Source organism: Pimephales promelas, chromosome 15, assembly GCF_988280905.1.
Source record: "Pimephales promelas chromosome 15, fPimPro1.hap1.1, whole genome shotgun sequence".
In the NCBI taxonomy this organism is placed as follows: Eukaryota; Metazoa; Chordata; class Actinopteri; order Cypriniformes; family Leuciscidae; genus Pimephales; species Pimephales promelas.
In genome coordinates, this window is record NC_142783.1 from 23,157,307 (window position 1) to 23,185,174 (window position 27,868).

At 37.0% G+C, this 27,868-nt stretch overlaps 1 protein-coding gene across 3 annotated transcripts; it reads left to right on the top strand.

Moving 5' to 3' along the window:
• larp1b (La ribonucleoprotein 1B) lies at positions 1–27,460 on the top strand. Of its 3 annotated transcripts, none has more exons than XM_039683905.2 (18): positions 1–725; positions 7,535–7,596; positions 8,685–8,744; positions 10,089–10,305; positions 13,420–13,542; positions 13,859–14,021; positions 17,591–17,735; positions 17,826–18,000; positions 18,143–18,381; positions 20,538–20,900; positions 22,904–23,021; positions 23,314–23,474; positions 24,065–24,171; positions 24,491–24,654; positions 24,741–24,885; positions 25,071–25,180; positions 25,417–25,544; positions 25,679–27,460. In XM_039683905.2, exons 1-18 carry the CDS (start codon positions 368–370, stop codon positions 26,048–26,050), a joined length of 3,210 nt encoding a protein of 1,069 aa, XP_039539839.2. In that variant the 5' UTR covers positions 1–367; the 3' UTR covers positions 26,051–27,460. The 3 variants fall into 3 exon arrangements, with proteins under 3 accessions (XP_039539839.2, XP_039540015.2, XP_039539926.2); XM_039684081.2 differs by having other exon boundaries at positions 24,494–24,654; XM_039683992.2 differs by having other exon boundaries at positions 10,092–10,305.
• The last annotated feature ends 408 nt before the right edge of the window (positions 27,461–27,868 follow it).

The following is a 27,868-nucleotide window of genomic DNA, read 5'->3' on the forward strand; positions in this document are numbered from 1 at the left end:
AGAGGCGACACACACATTCGTCCAATGACTCGTGGCCGTTCGTAGTATTTCCTTTTATTTAGGTGAGTTGCCGATCAGCTAAATCGTGAAGTGGGTTGAAAACATTTGCAAAGTTTTATTTCGTTCTTTTGGCTTACTATAATCAGTTGATCGAAGAACATGGCTTCTTTAAGGGATCGAGCATTTTGACATTTAAAAACTCGAAAAAGTCCGATGCAGCTTTCCTCCGTGTTTCAAGCTGTTGGCTGTCAACTTGTGCTGTAGCTGCAACAGCTTTCACCGAGTCTTTCTCTTCGTTTGCTCTGGAAAACAAATACTGCGGGATAGTGACAAAATAACAACGCGTGGGCGTTTGCGCTTTTGAACCATGACCACTGAAGTTGCGAGTGACTTGGAGGTGACAGTCAGTTGTTTGGGCGAAGGGAACCAAAACAAGTCGGACGCGGATCGACCCAAGAAAACTGATAGAGGTAGCCACGAGGAGGGGCAGCAGGATCCTCCTCAGGTCGACTCTAAACATCAAAAACAGGGGGACATGGAAAGCAAAACGGATGGTTTAAGCACGAACAGCACGAACGACAAGGAGAATGAGCAGAATGCATCAAGCCACAAAGCAGAAACTGACAAGAAGAAAGTGGTCGAGGCTCCTCCGCCAACAGTGAACCCATGGATGAAGAGGAACGCATGCCCTCCCAATAATCCCACCAACAGCTCGCCACAAACAGGTAGAGAATTTATGCCTCCAACAGCATTTATTCTCCTGCACACATGTGCTCTGTTAGCTCGCATGTGCTACTGCAAACAGGAGCGGCCATTAAACTCCTTTCAGTTCACTTTTATAACCTTTTTTTGCATTCTCGTGCACCTGTGCTTTGAAACATATCATAACGTCGGCAATTCTTTCATTTAATTACAATTCATAAACTTTGTGCCCATATCCGTAAAGTGTGTTTTTCATACATGGTCAGAGAAACGAGCCAATCAGAGACGGAGGTGTGGCCTGTTAGCATTAGCACCAGTGATGGGATGTCCGACTCTTTTCAGCGAGTCGGTTCTTTCGAACAATTAAGACTGATTCAGCCAAGATTGTAAATTATGACGTAACTCCAGCCAACCTGGCGTGACATTATCCATTTGCATTTATTGTCTAATGTACTTTTATCAATAACGGATTTTATTGTAAGTTTATTCATTATTTAACGCATTTGGAACTCAAAATGAGCATTATTAAGCAGCTTTTGCTCATTATAACCGAATAAAACACTGTTTATTGAGATTATTCATAAAACTGTTATGACTTGAGATAAAGTTGTAAATATATTTCCATTACGTTTTATTTGTAACATTCTGAATCGTAAACAAATCTTTTAGAGATCGTTCTCTTCAACCGATGCATTGAAAAGATTCGACCCTAAAGACCGATTCATTCACGAATCTGACTGACGTCACTATTTAGTATTAGCTCGTTTAATCCCCTAAAGCGGTGTGAAGCAATGGAGATCAAAATGCTCTGCTTTATCCACACATTTAAAATGGTCTTCACGTGGATTTGACTGTCATTAGGGTGTTTTATGCTTTTAGGGTTGGAGCGTTTGTGGTATGGCTAACATGCTGTGCTGCCCTGGCTCGCCTGATTAAAAACACTGCTGTTGTTCAAGTTAGAAAATACAAAACACGCACACCCTGGCCATATTACTTTACTCTTGTTTATTTATGAAGGTTATCTTAATAGATTTCGTTTCAGTTCAAATTGTTTTAGTTTGTTTAACGCACTGCGAGTTGCTGTCAGGAAGCCTGGAGCTCGTTTTTGCCATTTGTGATGTGACCAAATATGGTGGTGGTGGGAATAAACGCCCATCAAAAAGCACGTTCCTACATCATTCTGCCGACAGACTCCTGTGTCTCTCGATCATTTGGGTGTATTTGGACAGACTTGCTGATGTGGGCAGATTCAACCTCCCCTTGCCACCCCACCCCATCTCATCTGATCGAGTTACACGGGAGCACGTGTAGTGCTGAGCACTGCAACTCCAGCAGGAGTTCATGATAGGCCTTTACAGGCTCACTGCTGTACACTGTTTTCAACCACACTCATACAGCTGCTAAACGCATTGTGTTTTGGTTCTTGGATCTTCATAGTGTTTGCAGTAGTGTGCAGCTCACCTGTTGAGTAGACATGACTGACACTGTAGTGTAGTTTTAAAGTAATTTGTAATATTAGACCACTCCCTAAAACTGAATTTGCTTAAACAGTGGTGTAGATTTTGGCGACTACCAGTTTACCTGTTTGAAAACTGAAATTTGATTGCAGAAAAAGAAGGCACTTTGCTTTTAAATAACATGGTTTAAATAACTAAAACTCACTTAGAGTAATAAGAAAATTGCAAACCATAAGAGTAGTTCACAAGCTTGTTGTTGAGGATCTCATTTCAGGGTCTGATCAAAACAACTTTCAGATTGTGCATCTCAGAAATGAGAATATTTAGGTCATCAGTTTACTTACCAAAAATAGCATAAATATACTGAGTTTTTAAGTTACTTTTGCAAAATGTCAGTAAAATTTTGGAGTAGTGTAGTGACGTATAATGCAGAGATCATGCTGAAGTCACTATCAAACTATCTCTGTTGGTCAGCCCTTCAATTTTACATGACCAACTTGAAAACGAGTGAAATCTGTGTAGGAAACTTTTTTTGCCTTCACACAAAACTCCTGATCGCATTGATTTCCTATTGAAACAACTAGATTTTGCACACAAAATGTAGCAGAGTAACATTAGATGTAACCGCATTTTTTGCTATCAGCTTGACCAGTATTAGTTTGGTTGGATGGGTTCCTATCTAATACCTAAAAAGTACCATGAAGTAGTAATGCATTTTTTTTTAATTCAAAGAAACTGAAATTAACATTTTTATTTAGCCAAAAACTGTAAATAAAGTTTCTGTAATTGAATTAGGGTAAATGGATAACTGAACTTGATATGCTATTTTGGGTGCTGTGTTCTGAGGGGGAAAATTAAATTGAGCCACCTCTCAATATTTCATCCTTACAAATTCTTAGGGCTGGACCGGAATATTCGTTCAGTGGGTTGGTATTCGATTTGAAGATGTGACATTCAAATATTCAAGGTTTTTTTGTTTTTTGCGGGGGCATCCCACTCAAAACGGTTTCCATTCGTGCTTGAATATATGTTTTACTCTATAAAATCTGGTGGAATATAATACTTAACATTTAATTTTGTTATAGCTATTTTGTTATAGCTAAGAAAATATATTTGCAGCTTCTTGGGCTACTAAAATTGTTCCTGCAATGAGAGTATTCTCCGGCTAGAGCGCAGCTGACTTTGTATGGACAGAAGTGCATGTCTGTGCTTGTATTTTGGGTTAAGCTGTGTTGCTTTGACATTGTGGAAAATAGAATTATAGAAACAGAATGTATTATCCTTTTTTACCCGTTATTATTAATCTAAATTAATCTACAGCGAGACTTTGAGATTTTACTGTGACGTCATGTCACATTTTTGTTTTTCTTTATTTAAATTTTGTTTTTCTATATTTAAGTTTTTTTTTTTTATCACTATCGTTTTTATTTAACGCTTCCCGCTTGCGCTGTTCTGTAGTTTATTAATTCTGAACGTTTCGCCCGTCTATCTATTGCACCAAATACGACACTGCACTTCCTTGTGTTTGGATGAATGGTTCACGAAATAATCAAAATGCAAACAGACAGACAGAGATTCTGAAGCTCTGAATATTCGATGTTCATTACTACCGAAGCTTCAAAGCTTAAAAAATGGTATTCGGACCAGCCCTACAAATTCTACACATTGCACCTTTAGCATAATTGTTGGTCACAGTAAAGTGCATCTTTACTTGCTGACATTTTTACCTTTTTTAGCCTTTTACATTATTGGAAATACGCTAATTAAACGGCGCTGTTTCGGTCAATGATTCTGGCCATCCAAAACTATTGGTTGAAACTGTATTGGGTGATTGGGCATCTTGTCAAATAGAGATTATGTTTTCAAACCACTCCTGGGAAATCCATGTTGTGAATGGTGATTCACTTCCTCAATTTCAGTCTTTGAATGATGAAACCCCTCAGTTGAATACTGGACATCTGAACTACTTGATCAATTTCCTGTTTTTCCTTATGAAAAAACAAAACAAACAGTTGTGTTCATTAATTTGGATGGAGATGTCATGAATGAGCATTTCTCCTTTGTGGTTTGACTGAACCATTACTGTCTGTTGTTGTGTGAGTTACCGGTATGTCAATCTATATGCATTGCACATGTCATTGTTATGATGAATGAACAGAGCTGCTAGATCTCACTGACCTTGTTAAGCCAAAGGTCTTTGTGCTTTTAGCATTGTGGGATATACATGTATTTATGAATGGGATTGTGATATGAAAGAACCTCTCAGGTTGATTCTTAGGGATCCATGTTGAAAATCTAGAATGTGCGCATCACTTCAGAATTCTGTCAGATGATGTATCGACTGATAGCAGTGTTTTAACAGCCATGCCACTGCTCCTAGAGTCTGTACTCTGTACACATGACTTCTTGCCTGACATTTGAGAATAGACTGCTCTCCTGTCAAACAACCATAGTGTTTGTGTTGTGACAGCATCTTTGTTGTAGGCAGCATTTTCTACTTTGACAGCAGTGATACCTGTATGTGGTCATTTTTGAGGTTTGTGACCTTTTTGGCTTAATGTGAATGTCACATTTTAAAACTCTTTCCACGTTTAGGATATGCAATATTTATATTATGTACACTACCATTTTAAAAGTTAGGGGACATTAAGATGAAAAAATTACGTAATTTATGAGACTGCTCTTTCCCGCCATTGACACAAATATATGGCTTTTTATGTTTTCACTGTTATGCATTATGACACATCTTCTGAAAGAGTACATACTCTCCTGGTCAAAAGATGCGTAGAAGAAGCAAAAAACAAGCGATAGCAGATGCATAGGCTATATAAAATTACGTGACCATCAACATTAAACAGCATTTAAATCAAAACTGCCTAAGAATGAAATGTTGACCCATGATGAGCTATAGGATTGTGAAAGCTTGGGGGTGTTAATGGATGCGACCTACTTGGGCTGGACGATATGGCCAAAAAAATTATCACGATAATTTTTTTTTATAGCAGCCAATATCAATAATTATCACGAATGAATATCATAAATGCCGTATCAAATCAAATTTCTTTCAGGATTTTACTCTTTATTGTCAGAACATATCATGACAAACACTTGCCAAACGTATATTTTGGTAAACACATCATATACATACATAAGTAAGTTTCTGCATGTGCTAATAATGGGGCATATTGTTTCAAGTCTTGAAACAGGTTTCTGTTGCCTGACTTTGATGGCATGTCAAGCACAGTATGCAGTGCAGGCTGCAATATAAATTTTACATATTTTATCTCGAAACACATATTTGACAGTGAGGTGACAGTAAATCTGCATCCTAACTCAAACTAATACTACTATGTTAAATTTGGATAAGTCGAGCCTTTGAGCTGTCAGGAAAACCTACTTGAGCTAATGACACTTTATTTTATTTTATCTATTCATTTTTTTTTTAATCTGATAAATTGAGGTTTTGTATGACTGGTTCAGGTTGTTGAAGCACATACAAAGAATACACCTTGAATGTATTTTAAAATAGATTGAAAATATCACTTTCTTTATTCTATTTTTTATATTTTAAATGTCAATGACCTGACAAGTTACAACTTAACATTTGCTCAGCTTTTATTCAGTGGCAGCTTATGATTTAATTATCAGTCCGACTGGCTTTTCTTGATGTTTCTGGCTTGACATTTTAGTGATTTAAATGATAGTTTGCATCAAAATAAGTTATTCAGCCTCGGGCGGCACTAACTGAGAGAAAGGTGTCGACGGGACAGTATCAGTAAGTCAGTGTGTATGGTCACACCCCACACTGTTGGCAAGTGTGCAGTGCCTTATCATACAGGCCATCCTTTCAGTAATGATAAAGGACCCCAGACACTCCCAGAAATTGGGCGTCTCTTTCTATTGCCTGTTTAATCCCAACAGCTCAAAAAAGAGAGAAGAAAGTAAAGAAATAGTTTTGAATAAAGTTTGTTTCACTCCCAGGAAAAAGCTTTGAATCTTGCTGTATTTCTAAAGGTTTTGGTTTGATGATCCTTTAAGGCCAGAATGCTGCACTTAGTTTATGGTTATTCCTCCACAACTACAAAGAATTTGAAACTCCTCCTGTGCAAATGTAAATCCCCTGATGTTGCAATGAATGGATAGACGTTCATTAAAATGCAAACATACATTGTGCTAACCTCCTTCTTGATAATGCTGTTGTCTTTTAAGAATCCAGAGGTTGGGCTATATACACTAAGATGAATGCTTTTAGCACTCATATTCCTTTATTTATTTTAAAAAGCAGCAATTTTTTATTTTAAACAAGCAGTTTATCTGCTTGTAGTATGACTCTGTAGATCTGTTATTTTGGTGGGGTTGGCGGGGGCAGTTTGTCAGGAAAAGGCCATACGCTTTGTTGGTTGTGTGAACAGTGCCACAAATACCTATATGGGGCCATGTCATTGTGTTGGGGGGATTTGAATAACACGGATGACTCCACTTTCACTGGCCCTCGTAGAAATGTTGTTTGCTGCTCCGTCTCACAGAGGAAGTTAATGTTTTACGTGTGTGGATGTGTGACCTTGCTGTGCAGGTGCTGGCGTGTGGCTTTACAATCTAAGTGAAGCTGTTCCCAGATAATTGACCACAGCACTTAGTCCGCATTGACCTGCCGCACTGGACACAGAGAGAGAGAGAGAGATATTGGTAGATTTTTAGTGCAGATCTGTGATAGCCAGAGGACCATAATTCGGTGTTCATTCATGAGTCACTTTAATAAAGAAATGCCGTAATTATGGTCATACTTTGAGCTATTAATTAACTCAAGATAAAACATTTTTGTATCCTGGAGGTGTTTTATAGATAATCTTCTTGACTCTGTGCTCATGTATTCAGCAGCTGTTTTGAAATAACTCAGTTTATAAAATGCCTGGAAAGTTATTTTATGAAGTAAGGCGTTAAAATGGATTGCTGTGACAGTGAAAGTCATTTTAACAGGTGGTTACTGTACATATAATAAGGTTTAGTTAATACATGTACGAGTTGGTTTAATCTGTAAATACTAAAAGATTCATTATCACTTACCGGTAAGTTAAACTTAGAAGGTTCAGCTCATACTGCACGCTTCCTCTGGCATAGATACTGCACTGTATAGAGATGTGTAGTAAGGGTGATTGTCTTCAGTTATTGAATGAATGATCGATAAAATCATTAGTGTACAGTTGGAAAAATGCTAACTATTTATAAATGGCTAAGATATTACTGCTCCTACAATGTCAGTAACATTCAGTGAAAGCGTCCTAACTGCCTTTGAAAGCTCGATAGTCATTTATAACATTGTGTTTGAGCATTTAACAATCAAATCGCAATCTCCTGTTTTTGTTGTCTGTCCACAGAACCCCAGAGTCCTGCCAAAGTTGTCCGTGCCAGCAAACCTAGATCCAGGAAGACCAGTAAGGTAAGGCGCTCTTATGTAAGTGATTTGCCATCTGAGGCCATGTGACATGCGTTTATCTGTTTAATGAAGACAAATAAATGAACTTTAATACCAGCTATCACATATAGGTAGTACATTAATGTATTTGGATAGATCATGTCTCTTTTTTTGTGTAAATCTTTTCCTCCAGTCTATTTGTGTAAGAGAGTCAGGGTCAGCAGCAGCCAGTCATAGAGCAGCTCGGCTTGTGTTTGTATTTAAGTGGATATTTGTTCGCTCTGTTCTGTTTTTTTTTAGTCAACAGTTTTGAGCACATGAGTTTTTGACTTTTACCTCTGTGGGACATTTCAGGGAGAGCACATAGAGGGCTCAAATTCAATCCTAACAGGGGCAGTAGGGTTGTCCCCATGGCTGACTCCGAGGCATGTTAGTTTGTCTCCACTTATAAACACATACAACACTTGACAGGCTCCCTTGTACGTTCATGAACCCTAGCATGTTGTTTGGTGTTCCATCATGCATTACAGTTTTGTTGGTTCACATTTGTTACACCATTTAACTCCATGGCACTCCCTCGCAAATTTAGTTTGTACCGTCTAGCTTTAGCATCTTGGACACCCAGGACCCATTTCAGGACGATAGTGGAATCCGATACGCCGCTTGGAATTCTGGTTTGCTTTGCGGCTTGAGGAATGATTGACGTTCCTCCGGTAATAGATTGTGAAATGATCTCTGAAAAGAAACACCCACACTTCCCCCACAGTGTCTGAATAATATTTTGTATGTTAAATAGTGGAAACAGTTGATGTGTAAGTTGGAAACTCAACTTAAAGAGTATTTGAGACATAGATGTCAGTGGAGTGAGGCAGCTGCTGTTCAAAAATCATTCAAACTGGACGTATTGCATGCATCTGCACGTCACTTTTCTAATGAGAATCATTAGGGGATAATGTTGTTTGGTTGTTTTTATGTTTGTTCAGATCAAATAATTTTTTGTTATGTGCATTTTGCGCTCATGTCACAGGAAGTGGAGTTTGTTGTAATGGATTGTGATGAAGGATGGGAACTTGATGAATATTTTTTTTTCTTTCCTTCATTCCTATTTGCAGTCAAGTGACTTCAGTGACATCACAAACTGGCCTACCCCAGGAGAACTCGCCAATAAGGAGGTGAGGAACAACCACAACCTCTTGTATAGTTTTATTGTGAATTATTTAAAATAAGACAATTCAAGCTTTTAAAAAAATTAAACATCTAAAAATCAAGAAGTATTTCTTATTTTAATTTGATGTATTTCTTTCTTGAAAAAACTGTATTTGGAGAGATATTTAAAAAAATGTTTCCTTTGTCAAACTGTGAAATATCTTATCTTGTCAAGCTAAAATTGCTATTTAGTTATATTTATTTATATGTGTATATATATATATATATATATATATAATAAATGTAATTACTTTATTAGATTTAATATATATATATATATATATATATATATTGCCTCTATAAATATGTTTCTATAAATAAAAAAGTTTTAAAATAAGCAGCTTTGTCATTACAGCAGAAATATCCTAAATCGAGTGCCATCATATTTGGTCTTCTTGGACAGTGGAAGCCTTGAAAGCCAATCAGGTTGAGAACGAAAACATGTCTGAACCTGTCTCGTTGTCTGAAAAACGAATGGTTAAAAAAAAATATTATATAGTTTACAAAATAAAATATACCCAGTTTCAAGCTAATGTTCTCCCTTATTCTCTGTGAGTATTTGTGTGTGTTTTTCACTCTTCTTCTGTGAAATGCAAAAGTAGATATTTAGCAGAACATCTTAGCTGCTGTTTTCCATACAGCAAAAGTGGATGTCAAGCTCCAGTTGTCGAGATAAAAGTTGACTTTTACAGTCAAGCTCCAAAGAGAGGAAAAAAGCCATTCCATAAAAGTGGCCCATTTGATATGTGTACTATATTTCCAGTTATTTAGATATCATCTTATAGTGTTTAAGGCATTGAAATTTAAGGCATAATTCAAGTCTTTCCTTCTGGCTATTCAAATCTTGTATTTGCTTTTACATTATATTGTATTTCTTTAGAAGACCTGCAATTTTGCACACAATTAATATGGACCACTTTTTTATAATGATATTTTTAACCATCAAATTTTCTGATCATGACCGGATAAAGATCCTCATTCACTTAAATTTGTATGGAAAACAGCAGCCTTTTCATTCAGCTAAACATCATCTTTGTTGTTCCACGGAAGAAGAAATAAAGCATACATCTTTGAAACATCATGTGGAGGAGTAAAATGTACTATGCCTTTAAGACCTTAAGAAGCGTTTTTGCCTCTCTATGTCTGTCTGTCAGTGTTCAGAAATGAAATCAAGAAACTTTTATGCACTGTCATGATGAACCGTGTTCATTCCATATCATGTTTTGTCTTTGGTTTCACTGACTGATCTGCTGGCTTTATTCTGCTGAGTTCAGATTTAACTGAGATATTGATTTTGTTGCACTCCTCAGCAGCAGCAGAATGTGATAAACACACATGGGAGGAAAGGGACGTCGGGACGGAGGGAGAGGAAGAAGGATCATGGGGTAGAGAAGGAGAGTGGAAGTGATGGGAGTGACAGTAAGGAGAACAGGGAAGCACAGTCAGATCCGATAACTGGACTTTCGAACGAGAAGGAGATCGAGGATGGAGAGGAAACACACAGCAGTGCCCCCCGCAGGAGAGGAGGTGAGACAGACTGACAGCACTAACTCACGCTCAACTACATATCCATATTTGATTTCCATGGCTGTGTTCATAAATTGAATGTAAGCTTACTACTTACAGCAAGCTGGGCAGTGTATGTTGCTTACTTGTATAAAAAAATGCCAGTTATTTGATCAAATATACAGTAAAACCGTAGTATTGCAAAATAATATTTCAATTTAAATAGCCATTTTCTATTTTAACATATTTTAACAAGATCACAATCATTCCCAAATTCGTTTGCAAAATTATTTATTTTGTTAATAAAACAAAACAAACAAACAAAAAAAAACTAATAGTCAAGCTAGTCGAATATACAATAGTCAAGCAGCTTGGTGTTAAAAAAAATCAACTGTGGGAGCAATTGTAAGAAAATGGAAGACATAAAAGACCACTCATAATCTCCCTCGATCTGGGGCTCCACGCAAGATCTCATCCCGTGGGGTCAAAATGATCACAAGAACGGTGACCAAAAATCCCAGAATTAAACAGAGGGACCTGATGAATGACCTGCAGAGAGCTGGGACCAAAGTAACAAAGGCTACCATAAGTAACACACTACACCGAGAGGGACTCCAATCCTGCAGTGCCAGGCGTGTCCCCCTGCTTAAGCCAGTACATGTCCAGGCCCGTCTGAAGTTTGCCAGAGAGCATATGGATGATCCAGAAGAGGATTGGAAGAATATCATGTGGTCAGATCAAACCAAAATAGAACTTTTTGGTAAAAACTCAACTCGTGTTTGGAGGAAGAAGAATGCAGAGTTGCATTCCAAGAACACCATACCTACTGTGAAGCATGGGGGAGGAAACATCATGCTTTGGGGCTGTTTTTTTCTGCAAAGGGAACAGGAAAACTGATCCGTGTTGAGGGAAGAATAAACGGGGCCATGTATTGTGAGATTTTAAGACAAAACCTCCTTCCATCAGTGAGAGCCTTGAAGATTAAACGTTGCTGGATCTTCCAGCATGACAATGATCCCAAACACACCGCCCGGGCAATGAAGGAGTGGCTCCGTAAAAAGCATTTCAAGGTCCTGGAGTGGACTAGCCAGTCTCCAGACCTCAACCCCATAGAAAATTTGTGGAGGGAGTTGTTGCCCAACGACAGCCCCGAAACATCACTGCTCTAGAGGAGATCTGCATGGAGGAATGGGTCAAAATACCATCTCAGTGTGTGCAACCTGCTGAAGACTTACAAGAAACGTTTGACCTCTGTCATTGCCAACAAAAGTTATGTTACAAAGTATTGAGTTGAACTTTTGTTATTGACCAAATACTTATTTTCCACCATAATTTACCAATCAATTCTTTAAAAATACTACAATGTGATTCCCTGGATTTTTTTTTTTTTGTCTCTCATAGTTAAAGAGTACCTAGGATGAAAATTACAGACCTCTCTCATCATTTTGAGTAGGACAACTTGCACAATCAGTGGCTGACTAAATACTTTTTGGCCCCACTGTATGTGTAAAGGTGAAATGTATCACCATGGTCACTGGGTTGACTGTAACATAAAACCCTGAGTGGTTGGTTAAAAATCTGTCTGCTGTATTAAATGTCATGTTATACAAAGGGTTATATTGTCAAAAGTGCTTCTCATTTCATTAGTTGGGAAGTGGAAAAAAATGTTTGGCTTCCAACTAATTACTTGGCACACCTTACAAAGATTTGAACAAACTTTATAGAAAAGTGTTAACTTTAAACATGTTCACATGTACTTGCAGCAACCTCCAGCTAAAAAGAGTGAGAAAAGACAGAAACTGAAAGGATTGAGAGCTTAGACATTCTCATGATGCCTGGGCGGGTTTCAGACACGTAAATGCTTTAAATCTCACACGCATGTCTTAACACATACACACAGCCACACACACTTTCAGACACTCAAAGTCCTTGAAGTTTTACACATGACAGGTTACTTAATTAAATGGGTTTTTAAATTTTAGTGTGGGATCATATGCTATGAATTATTGTCTAAATGTTGTGGCAGGACATGTGCAGGAGTATAAGACATTACTAAAATCCCTCATAGTGGTTTTGGAAAGTTTCTTTCTGTTTCTTACATAATATGTGTGTGTGTTAAAACGTATGCACCACCAAGTTTTCATAACTGCCTTAATTCTGCCATAAATTCAACAAGGTGCTCGAAACATTTTTCTCAGAGATTCTGGTCAGTATTGACATGAAAGCATCCCGCAGTTGCTGCACAGTCATGATGTGAATCTCCTATTCCGCCACATCACAAAAGTACTCGATTGTATCGAGATCTGGTGTGTGGTGACTGTGGAGGGCATTTGACTTTAGTGAACTCATTGCCATGTTCGATAAACCAGGATTTGAGGTTTTTGACATGGTGCGTTATCCTGTTGGAAGTAGCCTGTCATAAAGGCATGGACATTGTCAGCAACAATACCCGGGTAGGCTGTGGCATTTTAATGATGCCAAATTGATCTCCAAAAGTGTGCCAAGAAAATCCTCCACACCATTACAGCTCCAGCATCAGAATAAATCAATGATGCAAGGCAAGATAGATCCATGAGTTCTTTATGCCATTTTGTTATTTGAGTTACTGTTTACCTTTCTGTCAGCTCAAACCATTCTGCCACTCACTGGATATTTTTATTTTTTTCCTGACCAGTCACTGTAAACCCTAGAGATGGTTATGAAAGGAAATAAGAGTAGATCAGCAGTTTCTGAAACACTCAGATCAGCCTGCCTGGCACCAACAACCGGTCACCTTTCTTCCCCATTCAGATGCTCAGTATGAACTTCAGCAGATCATCTTGACCATTTCTATGTCTAAATGTATTGAGTTGCTGCCATGTGATTGGCTGAATAGATATTTGCGTTAAAGGGCAGTTGAACAGATGCGCCAAACCGGTGCACTCACCGACCACTTTATATATACAGTATATACATGTATGTATGTATGTATGTAATGTATGTAATATGTGAGATATAATAAATACATTTTTGAAATGATTAATTTGTTTTTAATGCCTGAAACGTAAGTGTTCATTTTTTTAATTGAAGACCACTCCTTGAATTGCACTGTTAATTTGACTCTTATCTTGTTCTTTTCTTTCCTGTGTCCCTCAGGCTGGAGAAGAGAGAGAGATTTCTTTGATGACACAGCAAGCGTTCGCAGTGAGGGCAGCAATGTCCGTGGAGGCCTGAGGGGCAGGGGCAAAGGTCGCGGTCGGGGCAGAGGTCGTGGACGAGGTTACAAATAAACATCCCTAAACAACCTAAAGATCTGTTCTCACAGTCAGACTGTCTATTAAATCAGTTTATAGTTACAAAATTATTGATGTCATGTAAAATTCAAATGAAGTTAAAGTCGAGATGTACATTTTAAGCAAACAGTGAATGCACACTCAAATCTAGTCACCTTAAAATAAAAAATCAGTCTTCTTTTCTGCAGTCTGTGCAGAAAAATCGACACCTGGCGCACTTTTTTTTGCATCACTTTTTGTCACATTTGTAGCATATATAAATATATAATGTAATATTTTATATCTTATCTCTTTCTTTCCAGGTCGCTATGATTACTCCCACAGTTACCGTGACTCTTACCAGGATAAGTCCACGGTTCCAGCCGAGTTCGGCACTAACATGATCTATTACTACGACGACGGTAATCGCGTGCAGATGTATACGATTGAGGAGAATTTGCTTAAAGAATATATCAAACGCCAAATGTAAGTTCCATATCTTTCCTATCTTTGCATTTAAATCAAATACAGCACACACTATTTGCTTGTTCAGCTCTCCGGATTTCAGTGTGCCAGATTTTTTCAGTGTTTCTTTTTTATTGGTCATATTTGGACACATAAGAGAATTTGGGCATTCAAGGTTTATCTTCGGTTTAGTAACATAAGCCAAAACGTGTGAGCACTGTTGTATTATAATATGGTCACTGTCTTATAAAAAAAGTGTTTAATGCATTACCACCAGCAGGGGGAGCAGCTGCAGCATCAGGCAGCCTAGCACTGCCTTGTCTGTACGTGTCCTTAATTTAGCTCCTCTGCCTTATGGATGATGGGGAAGGGGTCAATTTATCTGGGTCAGAAAGATTAAGGCAGGGGACACTGGGTGCATTGTGTGTGTGAGAGTGCGTTTCCTAGTCAGAAATGACCAAAAAAATGACTTGCATTTTATGTGGAAATGTCTGTGTTCATGTTTTCCCTCTACTACCCAGCATGTGTTTATTGTTTGTGTGTGTGCGTTCATGCCCATGTGATCTTATTCTCAGAATTCAGCCAAGCTTACTTTACTCAACACTGTGAATGTAATGAGCTGAGAGTCCACAGGGAGCAAAACATATGTGGTTGATGACTGTTTAACACTCATCTGAAACCTGGCTTTCAAAAACAGTGAAGAAGAGGCTGAAAAGAGAGAGAGAAATAAACAATCTTTTTATATATATATATATATATATATATATATATATACGTATATATATATATAGTATTTATCCAGCTGGTCGCTTAAAAGCATAAAAATGATAAATGCATAAAATTATGCATTCTTTATGAAAGTTGCATATTTAAAGCTAGTGACATGAGAAATGTTTATTATTAATGTAATACATATTTATTTGGTTATTTAGATAATCAAGTGTTCTAAAATGGAAGCAATACTGCGATCATATACACTCACCTAAAGGATTATTGAGAACACCTGTTCAATTTCTCATTAATGCAATTATCTAATCAATCAATCACATGGCAGTTGCTTCAATGCATTTAGGGGTGTGGTCCTGATCAAGACAATCTCCTGAACTCCAAACGTAATTTCAGAATGGGAAAGAAAGGTGATTTAAGCAATTTTGAGAGCTTGATGGGGCAACAAGGAACGAAAGGCATCGCTATGACGACCGGATACTATTTGTAGCGGTACTGTCTGCAATGGAAAGTCGAGATTCGAGTTGAGCTGGTACTGGTAATGGAAAAGCGCCATATGTTATGCGTGTGAATGCCCATCAGAGGTGCTAGTCAGTATCCTCTTAACAGTGCTGAAAAAGAACAAGGTTTTGTTTTGTTCAAAGCAAGCCATATACTCGCAAATCTTATCATAATAACCAACAAAGTGTAAACGCAATGTGAAATAGAGATTCATTGTGCAGTTGCGGCAGCTTTTTTATTGTAAGGGTAGTTTTCTAGAAGTGCAGAATTCCGTGTGCTTGCAGACTTGGGGTTTATAAAGGGAGACTTTTCTCTTGCTTTGTGTTTATTACCCATTCACATCTAAATACAAGTTTAGATTTTCATGGTGCACTGCAAAGTTTCTGGATTGACAACCATATTCGAATGCGCAATTGAATAGTTCATAGTGTAAATGCAGACATCGGATATTGGTCACTTTTAAAAGGAGATGTAAGCTGGTCATCAAAAAAAATTGGATATAGTTAACAAATCGGAATTGGGCATCAGTGTCTTCAGTGTAAATGCAGCCTTAAAGTGTCGTATTTATCCACCCAATTCTGTATCCATTTATTTTGAATATCTTTTTTGTTATTTGTGTAATTTGTCACGTTTCTAAGTGCCTTGGACTGGTTGTTGCCCCAGGACAGTTTTTCCTCCCACCTAAACACACTAGCGAGTGAAACTTGCTTAACATTTCGACTGAAACTCCCCAGATTCATTTACAGTATGGCTTATGGGGCAACCTCGCCTGACTAAAGCTGTTGGAATTTAAGGTGTGTTCTTGGTGGAGGCCACAGCGTTGCTCCCAGAACACTTCTGCTAGTTAAAGGGGAGGTATATACAAGTCTTCATGTATGCTAAGAAGTGTTAAATGGGCTTCATCATCAAGGCAAGGCAAGGCAAGTTTATTTATATAGCACATTTCATACACAGTGGCAATTCAAAGTGCTTTACATGGAAGAAATTAAAATAATCAAAAGAAGTCTTGTCTCTGAAGTTCCTCCTTCAGGTGTTTCATCAGGGTACTTTTTAGGAACTTTCATGTGTTGGTAGAAATTTTATCAACTTTTCACCAAACCGCTTGTCCACTGAGGCTCTAAATTATTAGTTTACAACATTTAAGCAGTGATGGTGGAGATCTTGCTGCTCCTGGTCTCACTGGAATCCAGCCAGAGGCTCTGCCATCTGCAGTGGGACTGCACCGTTCCTCACCTGAAACAATACACAAAACCTAGAGCACAGAGATTGACAGAGAAAGAGTGTTGATCTATGAATGCATTTGTTGCTGTAAAAGAGATGGATGATACAGTAGCAAAAGGGATGTGAGATTTTCTGTCTTATTCCCATGATGTCCATTTCAGTTCTCTCTTTGAGTTTGCATTTTTAACCATTAGTGTAAGTGCAACCGCCTGCAGCAGTTAGAGAACAAGACTGTAATACACAAACGGAAATTTAAACAAAGCTGTTCTTGGATATGTGCGCTACATGTGAATGGATGTGAATCAAACCAAAAGAGCTTATATTATCGCTATTTTTTTATATTGTTGGAAGATAATAACAAAACAATAAACAAATAAAATTGTGCAATATACAACACAATTCTTGAAAATACTTCTATGAGAAAATAGCCTTTTTTGTATCAATAAATAATAAAAAATAATAATATTTTGCAAGCTTTTGTCTTTTTTTATTTTATTTAGGCTTTTAGGGTTTAAAAATAAAAAATGATATGTCAAAAAATGTATTCAAAATATTCTATTCATACAGCTCACTTGCTGATGTCATTTAAGTTAGATATGCATCAAATATTCAGACCTTCTGAAATGTTAATGTTTCAATTAAACATTTCAGTTGATTTGTTATAGTGATAACAATTTTATTAAAAATATTTGTATTAAATTAGTAAAATGTATAATTTGCTCTAGTGATCTCAGACAGTTGTCTTATTTGTATACCCGTTTTCTTTTCTTATGTTTTTTTTATTTGTTTTTATACACATTGCCATTATACCAGATGTGCATGGAACAAATTAACAAAACTATTAAAGGACCCTCATACACACACACACACACACACATATAATGTGCTTTTCAGAGGTAATTCTATATCTTTTAGTTTTTATTTTCATGTATTTGTTTGTATTAAATACACGGCTTTAAATATGTGATAAGTAATAATGATATCTAAGTTGTATATAATTATCTTATTTGCACACAGATGTGAAATGCGCTAGCTATTTTGTGGTTAGTATTTAATTACACAGTAATTAGAGGCTTCAAATGTTAAACTACTGTTTAATTATTATTTTGGAGTTTACATATGGCTGTTTTTGTTAATTATAGTGAATACTACTTCAGTCTCCCAAACCTGGAGCGTGACTTCTTCCTGCGGAGAAAGATGGATACAAAAGGCTTTCTGCCCATCTCTCTGATCGCCAGTTTCCACAGAGTCCAGGCCCTCACCACCGATATCAACCTCATAAAAGAGGTGACATTGACCTACCTCTGTTTCAGGACACGCACATCAGAGATTATTATCGTTAGTCTGTGTTGCATCTCTTTTTATGTGTATGAGCAGGCGGTGAAGAACAGTGATGTTGTGGAGCTGGTTGATGAGAAGATCCGTAGGAAAGAAGAGCCGGAGCATTGGCCCATCCCGGGTCCTCCTCTAGACTCCCCGCGCACAGATTTCTCCCAGCTCATTCACTGCCCTGAGTTTGTCCCAGGACAGACATTCACCTCCCTCAGCACAGGTCCTGATGTGTTCTAGCCTTTTTAGCCTTTCTTGTACTTGATATTGTATTGCAATAATGAATTATTCTGTTACTGTTTCCCTGACTTTAGCATTCACACTGACTCATTTACATTCTCTCTCTCTCTCTAAACGTGTAACAGTATCGTCCTCCCCAGTCAGTCAGCACATGGATGAACCCACGCTCGTGAATGGCCAAACTAGTGATGATACCGACACAGACAAACCTCAGTCCAAAGAATCTTTTCCTTCCGACTCAAAAAGCAGCTCTAGTGAGGATGGAAATACCCCAAAAGAGCGGTCCAGCAATCTCTCTGATCCAGATGTCCAGCCGTGGATACAGGTGGAAAAACGACACAGAAACTCCTCTGGAAAAAATAAGGTACGTCCGGATCCGTTCAGACTCTAGTGATAAATGTCATTGTTTTGTAGGGAACTATGCACTGAAATCTGACAAATACTATTAAGCCAACGTTAGTTTTTATGTAGAGGCTGATTTTAAATTAAAATCCAATGCTATTTTGTCTAAATAAAGTAAAAATGAAACTGCCCTAGAATGTGAAATTGAATATTCTGGCATAGTTAAATAACAAGAGTTCAGTACATGGACATGACATGCAGTGAGTCTCAAACACCATTGTTTTCTCCTTCTTTACTTAAATCTCGTTTTTGAAAAACACCCCTGAAAAATAGGCGAATCTCCACATAACATGTGACGCAACAGTCGGGATCATTAATAAGTACGACTCCAAACATTTGCCTATGCCATTTTATTTTCTCTGGAAATTTCCAAACATTTCACCAACAACTGTTTCCTCAACTTGGGCCAAGAGCTGGCCTCGGATCGAGCTGATGTGTAATTGTTGTTCAAGTTCAGACAGGTAATCTTTCTCTCAAAATCGTTCAATACTGTTTATACATCAGTAAGTCAAGCCAGTGACTAAAATATCAACTTCACATCGTTTCTTTTAGTAGGATAAAAAAAAAAGTATTTAAATTGTGAATAAATTATATACAGAAAGCGATCAAAGAACAATCTTTCCACACAGGGCGAGTTTATCTAGACACTTGCCAAACTCGTTATGATTTCAATGACGAACGTTACACTGCACAACGAAGGTCTTACTGTATTTACATGATCGTGACTGCATTGGTGAAAGCATTAGAGAGAGTGCAGAAACTGCGTTACAATAAGATCTTCATCCTCGCGATCGACAAACTGTCCTCTGCTTGCTCAATGCTCATCACAGCAACATTTTATGTGATTGGAGTAAATAAATAAAGAAATAGTGATCTAAATACTTGAAAAACATATCACGATTCGTTCATCTTGATAGCTGTAAAATGTATAGGAGCTGTAGTAAAATTATTCAAGAGAGTTTCACATGTAATACATAGCTATTTCATATGCAAGCATGTCAGCCAATCACAGTTCACTGTTACACACAGCAGACACGCCCCTTCAAACAGAGCGTTCAAATCAGAAGCTAAAATCAGCCTAGGAAAAATCTTTTATTACTAAATTATGACTATTTTTGATCTAAAAACATACTAACATTTATGAGGGCAACCCAGGAAACATTATAAAATAAAATAAAAAATAATTAAAACATTTAATTTTTTTTAGGCATCACAACATTATAAATTAAAAGTGTTAGATGACAACAGTGGTTGTTTAGATAGCTTTTCATTTGTGGGATGCAAGCCACCCTGCAATGTTCTCCTGGACTCCAAAGCATTAAATGACTTTTCACAGTGAAGCAGTTCCCCACACAATGACACCTCTTCCTCTATGCTTCACTGTGGTAGAAAGAAATGCATTTATTGTATTAGACATTGCAACAGTCACACCATGCAACTTATGTCCACACAACTCTCCTGAACCACTCTGAATCAAACTTCCCATATTCTGCCAAAAACTTCATTCGGTTTTTGACGTTTTTGGAGACAGTAGTGCATTTGCTTACATTTTGCTCATTTCCTGACAATAACATATAATTCCTCCCAATAATTTGTGGTTAAGACAATTAAAGGCTTAGTGTTTTGCCATTTTGGGCTTGGCCCATTTTTTTAATCTCAATATTGCCCAATAACCAAAGTGTTGTGCATCCCTATTAGTTTGCTTCATTCATTTGCAAAGTCATATTTTAACTTAACAAAAAAAAAAGCTTTTCTTGCTTTTTGGGCATTTCTCGTTTTCTAAAACTTTTGTTTCTTTGTAATTTATGCTTCTGCTAGAAGATTTCTAACATGCTTTGATCACACACCTCTTTCCTTTTCCTCCATATTTCCTCATCCATCATGTCCTCTTTCCATCCATTGTTCCATCTCCTGTCCTGTGGGTGTGCAGACCTCAGTAACTCCTCTTCCTCCTAGCTCTCCTTCTCCTCCTCTTCCTTCTTCACCTCCTCCTCCTCCTATTCTTGAGTCGTTCCTATCTGCAGTTGAGTATTTGTCCTGCTTCCTGTTTTCTTTTTGCATCATTTCCTTTTCCATATTTATTATAAGGAAATAAGACATGTTTTGTGTTTGCTTCAGGAGAACACAGAATTGGTTCAGTCCAGCCCAAAGCAGCCGCCTGAAGCAGTCCAGGAGGAACTGGACTTCCTGTTCGATGAAGAAATGGAACGGATCGCAGCGCCTCGCAAGAACACCTTCACTGATTGGTCAGATGACGATTCTGATGATGAACTTGATGACCGAGACGTTAACAAGATCCTGATCGTTACTCAGACCCCCCCTCACCTGCGGAAACACCCTGGGGGCGATCGGACAGGGAACCATGTTTCACGTGCCAAAATTACAACTGACCTCGCCAAAGCCATTAACGATGGACTGTTCTACTATGAACAGGATCTTTGGACAACGGAAGACGGACCACAAGAGTGTGCCAATGTCAAGGTGAGAGTGATTGTGCTTTGTGAATTATTATTTTAATGTAATAATTTAAAGTTGGTCAAAGTAAAGAGTTTTTTTTAAATAATGTTTTAAAAGATGCCCTTTTCAATAAGATGAAAGGTGACCACGGCTGTCACTGGTCAGCACCCACTTTCATTGTATGGAAGAGAGCAGCTTGATAGAATTTTCATTTTGGGTTGAAGTCTCCCTTTATCTACATAATTGATAAACATTCCCCCTTATTTGAAATGTTGAATATAACTTATGTTGAAAGGTTATATTTCTTCCAAATTTGAGTTTGACATCTTGTCATCAAATTTCCCCCCTTCATTCCATAAAATACACTTTAATTCAAAATTCACTTTTTAATTAAAAAATACAGTAAAAAATTAGCTCTTGTGTAATATTATTACAATTTAAAATAACTGTATTTGTAATATCTTTTAAAATGCTGAATGTTTGACATCAATACTCCAGTGTTCAGTGTCACATGATCCTTCAGAAATAATTCTAATATGCTGATTTGATGCTCAAGAAACATGGCAAATGATTTGTTGATGGATAGAAAGTTCAAAAGAACAGCTTTTATTTGAATTGTATTTTTTTTGTAATTATGTAAAAGTCTTTAATGTGACTTGACCAATTTAGCGTGTCTTTGCTGAATAAATAGTATTTTATAGTTATATAGTATAGTTATTTCTTACATTTTTCCTGATTGAACAGTGTAAACAAACAAACTAAAAAAATCATTTAAAGAGAAAATGAGTGTGTAATAGTAACTCTATTAGAGTTATAGTTTGTGCTGAGTTTGGTGTTTGTTCAGCAGCTGTTGGCTTCAGATAAATCTCCATAATCAGCAGTAACATGGGAATTTTCCCACTGTAAATGTTTGAATTGCTTTGTAGTTTCCAAAAATATACTGAAAATATTTGCTTAAGATCACACATGTCTTTGCTTATTTCTCAAACAATCTGTGCACTCTAGGATTCAACTTTTTGCGGTTTGATATGTGCTAATATCTATATTATCTTGTTATGATTACGTTTTTTAGTACATTGCAATTTTATCACAATAAGTGACGTGTCATCATTTGTTTTTAACAGTACAGTGACAAATACCTGTATGTACCCTTTATAGTCAGCCAATCAGACAAGGGCTCTCTGATAGAATATATGTAGAGTTCTGGTCTCGATTGGCTCCTCCTGGATTAAAAAAGTATGACGTATTTAGATGTATGAGCCCATCATACTAACATTAACTGAATCTTAGCTGTTTGCAAACTCTAAAAGAATTTAGCTGTTTGATTTGAATCAAATGAGACACTAGTATGTTTAAACTGCACAGTGTTATTGGGGTTACCCACCTGTTCCTGCTCATGGGAGTCCTAACACCTGTGTTACTGTTAACTAGACCAAGGACTCTGTGGAATAGAGTTCATAGGACAGACACCTGATAAACAGCTGCACAAAATGACAGAAATGAGCACATGTGGTTTTCTTCAAATGAGTTAAGAGTTTGTGACGTCACTCTGTGAAATGATTTCTCATTGTTAAGAGCTGTGATGTTCGTGTGGAATTTTACACATTAAGGTTTAAGAACATATTATCAGTCACCTGTACCAAAAAAAGTCCTGAGATTCATCTCTCTGTTAATGCAAATTATGTTCTTGGAAAATTTCTTATTGCCTACACTGTCGGAGTTAATGCTGCTGATGGGCCTAAAAGCTTCACTTTCAACAACCATATAGACAGAAGTCTTTATGATGGATAATAAAATTTACAGCTGCAAGTAATAGCCGCTGATAAACCTGATCAACTCCACTGCCGGCTGTCAGATAAAGAGCAGCACTTTTGATATATTGTTCATACAGGGCAGAAACAGGAAGCCCATCAGGGAAGTTTGTCTATGTTGTCTGTTTTTCAGTTTGATGTAGTTGGTATGCTTGCAACCTTCTTTAAGTAATCTTCTTGCTCTGTGTATAATGTCAATATGGTTCACATTTTTAGGATATGGAGAACTTTAAAAAACTCAACGTGATAAGCCGAGACGAGTTTGAAACTCTTACCCCTAAACTTCCCATTGACAGCAGCCAGGAGATCCCACCCCCTCCACTATGTCAAACAGGTGATTGCAATCTGTCGATCTTTCTTTTATTAAGTAAACAAATATTTAATTGTTTATTTTATTCGTTCAATGTATTTTTTGTATTTTACTTAATTGATTTTTGTCTTTCTATGTGAAATGTCGCAGATTTACAGATTACAGATGAAAGCAAGATTTTATATATAAGAAATTACTTTTAAATTCCAAAGTTTGATTTTTCCATATATTTAAAAAAAAAAAAAATATATATATATATATATATATATATATATATATATATATATATATTATTAATTTTGTTATCTTTCTGTAGATGATTTTAGCATGGCTCATTCTTTCCCCACGGATGTCCCAGAATCCCCCGGTTTGCCCCATACCCCACGTACACCACGAACCCCTGGAAGACAGGACCCCACCAAAACTCCACGCTTCTACCCCGTCATCAAAGAAGATAGTGGCAACCTTGATGAAAAAGTAAGTTTTTACCAGGCAAACAGATTTTGTGATTTTAAGTATGACTTCATAACATATATATATATATATATATATATATATATATATATATATATATATATATATATATATATATATATACACAAAATTATAATCACAAATGTGAAAAAGGTTCACAAAATTCAAGTTTCGGTTCGATAAGATAAGATACGATACACTTGTGTCACAGTTCTGTGCGGTTTTAGTATGTTTCCGATGCAGCAAAAAGAAAGAAATGCCAGAGAAATTTCCTTGATTTATTTATTTTTTATTATATTTTTATTAAAACTAACATTATAAAGTGTGATATTTTTTTTTTTTTTTTTTACCTTTGAGCAATAATAGAGCTATACTTGACTTTTCTTTGGAGCATTTAAAACAAAACAGCTCCTTGGTCAAAATGAAATGTTGTAATGTAGTAGGAAAAATGGTCCAATGAACCGTTCGGTTTAAAAATGCATACCGGAAACCGAACTGAAAGCCTCGTACCGAACGGTTCAATACGAATATGTGTATTGTCACACCCCTTATATATATATATATATATATTAACATTTCTCTCGCTCTTTTAGACTCCCAGAAAGAGGAAAACCCGTCACAGTTCAAACCCTCCACTGGAGTGCCATGTAGGCTGGGTAATGGACTCAAGAGAACACAGACCCCGCACTTCCTCTATCAGGTTTGTAACTTTTTTTAATTTCTTGCCCTCAGCACTTGAGGTGAAAGTTTTCTTAAAGGGTTAGTTCACCCAAAAATGAAAATTATGTCATTAATGACTCACCCTCATGTCGTTCCAAGCCCGTAAGACCTCTGTTCATCTTCGGAACACAGTTTAACATATTTTAGATTTAGTCCGAGACCTTTCTGTCCCTCCTTTGAAAACGTATGGGCTTGGAACGACATGAGGATGAGTCATTAATGACATAATTTTCATTTTTGGGTGAACTAACCCTTTAACTGTGTCTCTTTCTCCTTTTTCCTCCTCGTCCTCTGTACAGCAGCTCTAATGCTTCTCCGTCAGAAGGAGCCCCCGCTCTGTCAGGCAGTTACGGCTGCACCCCACAGTCCCTGCCCAAGTTCTGGCATCCATCCCATGAGCTTTTAAAAGAAAATGGCTTCACCCAGCAAGTTTACCACAAATACCGCCGTCGATGCCTCAACGGTACACTAATTATTTTGTTTTTACACCACAGATTATATAACTGCTTTACATGAATTTCTCATGTTTGTGTATTATTTTTCCCTCAGAGAGGAAACGATTAGGTGTGGGTCTGTCTCAGGAGATGAACACCCTCTTCAGATTCTGGTCCTTCTTCCTCAGAGACAACTTCAACAGAAAGATGTACGAAGAGTTCAAGCAGTTTGCCTTAGAGGACGCCAAGGAGAACTACAGGTGAGAGTCATGATCCTGAATTCTGTTTTATCTGTAGATCTTGTCTGGAGAATTTGTCTACCTTTGAGAAAACCAGGGAGTAAGTGAACCAGTTTAATTTGCCTCGCAGTTTTGCAAGAGGGTGCATAAATAACTTAACCAAAATAAAAAAGGTTTCCTAAAGTGTGTTCAAATATTTGTCACAGGTACGGCCTGGAGTGTCTCTTCCGGTTCTACAGCTATGGACTTGAGCGGAGATTCAGGCAAGACATCTTCAAGGACTTCCAAGAGGAGACCATGCAAGACTATGAGAAAGGTCAGTCACTCGTAATTTTTGATAAAATTAATATTTTAAAAAAAAACATGCGAAGAAAGAAAAGTTTATTGGTCTTATCTAACTTTGCATATCACTCACCATCAGTATTTGGTGTTTTTGTTTTGGTGAAATTAACTTACTCATTCTGAATGTATTTCTTGATCATTTGGTCATGTGAAATATATTTTGTCACTCTACATGCTGATGTTTTTTTTTTTTTTTTTGGGTTTATGTAGGTCAGCTATATGGACTGGAGAAATTCTGGGCTTTCCTGAAATACGCAAAGGTGAAGAATCAGCCCATTGACCCCAAACTCCAGGAATACCTCAGCAAATTCAAGAGCATTGACGATTTCAGAGTTGATGTGAGTATAGGCATCAGTTTTAATGTAAATGTGATCCCTTGAAAACTATGCAAAGGGAAATAAGCTGTTGTAGTAAGTAGTTTCTAACTGTATGTAAAGTTAGTTTATTTGAAGTGTAAATCTCCTGCCCTTAGCCACCAATGGCAGAGGAAGGAGGAAGGAGGAAAGCACACTCGTCATCCGCAGGAGACGAGGTGAAACGTAGACGACACAACTCGACATCATCATCGAAACAGACCGCCGTCTCCAAGACATCTTCAGACAATCAGCTGACCACTGGAGGAATGACAAAAACAGCCACGACTGATCAGGCCGCCGCCCCAACGAAAACGACCAATCAACCATCAGCCAAGGCAGCCTCAGCCAATCAGAAGAGCGGCATGGCTAATGACCCGTCTACAAAAGCCCCACCCAAAGAGAATGTGAAGAAGAATACCTCATCGGATGCTCGCAAAGGAGAGGCAGCGACCAGCAAAAACAAAGAAACCCTACAGCCAAAGAAATGAGGCCCTCACTACACTATATACAGTATTTGAGTGTGATTCTAACTCTAGAGCTGTGAAAAGATTTTCAGTGCTGATGCAGGCTTTACGTTTTACACCGTAACCTCGGAAGTGAGCCAGTCAAACCGAAGACCAACTGTCAGAACGCTGCATTCACAAACTGAACAGTAAACCAGAGATGTCTTTGTGTTGTACAAGACACTTTTTCTGGACAGGTTATCTTTCAGAAGATCTTATTGCTTTTTTTCCCCCCACAGTTAGTAGTTTCAGAATCAAGTACGCATGGTGAACTTTTTTTGCTGTAAAGTTTACAGAATATGCATTCCTACATCGAATGCAGTTTTATCTCTTTTAAAATGTTATTTTACCTTTGCAAATGCCTTACATTTCAAAAGCAACAAAAAATATAATTATTTTACAGCTCTGTCAGCATAAATAATGAATAATCTTTTGGTGTTTTTTAAGTATTTTTTAATTTGTGTCTGTGCATTTCCTGCACAGCACACACATTTTAGCTCATTTATTTTAAAAACTCAACAAAAAAAAAGCTCATCAAACAAACAAAAATCTCTAACTTGAACTGAGGTTGACACAAGATAACACACTATATAGCTTTTTGCATTATTTTATTTTTTTTTTTTTTTGCTCTTTTAGCTTATGAAATATGACCGTGATGGGAATACTAAGTTCTTTATGCTTTTATGATTAGCTGAGTGTGTATATCGGAGAAGTACATTGATATCAGCCCAAAGTGGCGAGGGATTGTAAAAAGTGTTAACATCTTCAGGAACTAAATGATGTTCCTTCTCTTAAACTCATATTGTGCTGTTCATGTCATGGAAGTGATGATCTTACAAGATGCCACATCTTTAGGTGCAGAGTAGAGGAAGAGAAAACATCTTTGAACTTTTTATTAATTTTTACTTAAATTGGAAAACGTTTGTGTACTTGAAGTTTCTAAGAAATGTTATCTTTTTGAGAGGAATTATCCTTCCTTTTAAATTTTTAATCCTATTGGAGTTGAGTTTAAGATAATTTATTGTTTTACTCTCTTTTAAAAACTTAATTGATTAGAATCTTTTTTTTATTGATATTACATAGAGAGTGTAAATGACTGCAAACCTGGCGGCCCAGAGAATACTTTTATTTGCTTTTTTATTTTGCAGGTTGGATCTTTGCTGATAACATTAAATCAGTGTTTTTTTTTTTTTTTCCTCACTTATGATCATTAATCAGACACTGAATTGATGTCCCGATTGTATCATATTTGCTTATGAAAACTGTACATAAAAAAATATTAGAAGAAGCTCTCTAATTTCAATCAATTCATTTTTATTGATTCATTTTATTGTGAAGTTTTGTTTGCTTGTGTGTTGGTATGCATGTTGGTTTAATTTTTTTCTTTCCTCATAATTGTAAAATGTAAAAAAAACATAAAATATATTAAAATCTGTTTATAAAACCCCAAAATAATATATGTTGTATTTCTTGTCAAGTGTGTCGTTATACTGGGTCTACTCTACATGGTTTCCACATCTTGTAAACAATGATTTTTCATGATTTTTTTCATCTGTACGATTAATAACAACAGTAATAATTTGCACTCACACATACCGATATTTACCGATATTTATATTTAACCTGAATCATGTGTTTTTGATATAGAAATTTGGGTAACGCTTATACCGTTCCTTCGTTAATGAATAACTGCACAAGAACCAGTGAATAACTAAGTATTAACAATCTAGTAACTATTATTAACCAACAAGAAACTCTGATTAACGAACTAGTAAGTAATAGTGGACAGATGAAAGTGGTAGT

Coding starts and splice junctions, on each gene's coding strand:
- larp1b (XM_039683905.2), top strand. CDS start 368: ATGACCACTGAAGTTGCGAGTGACTTGGAGGTGACAGTCAGTTGTTTG. Junction 726..7,534: donor CAACAGCTCGCCACAAACAG/GTAGAGAATTTA, acceptor GTCTGTCCACAG/AACCCCAGAGTCCTGCCAAA. Junction 24,655..24,740: donor CCGCCGTCGATGCCTCAACG/GTACACTAATTA, acceptor TTTTTCCCTCAG/AGAGGAAACGATTAGGTGTG.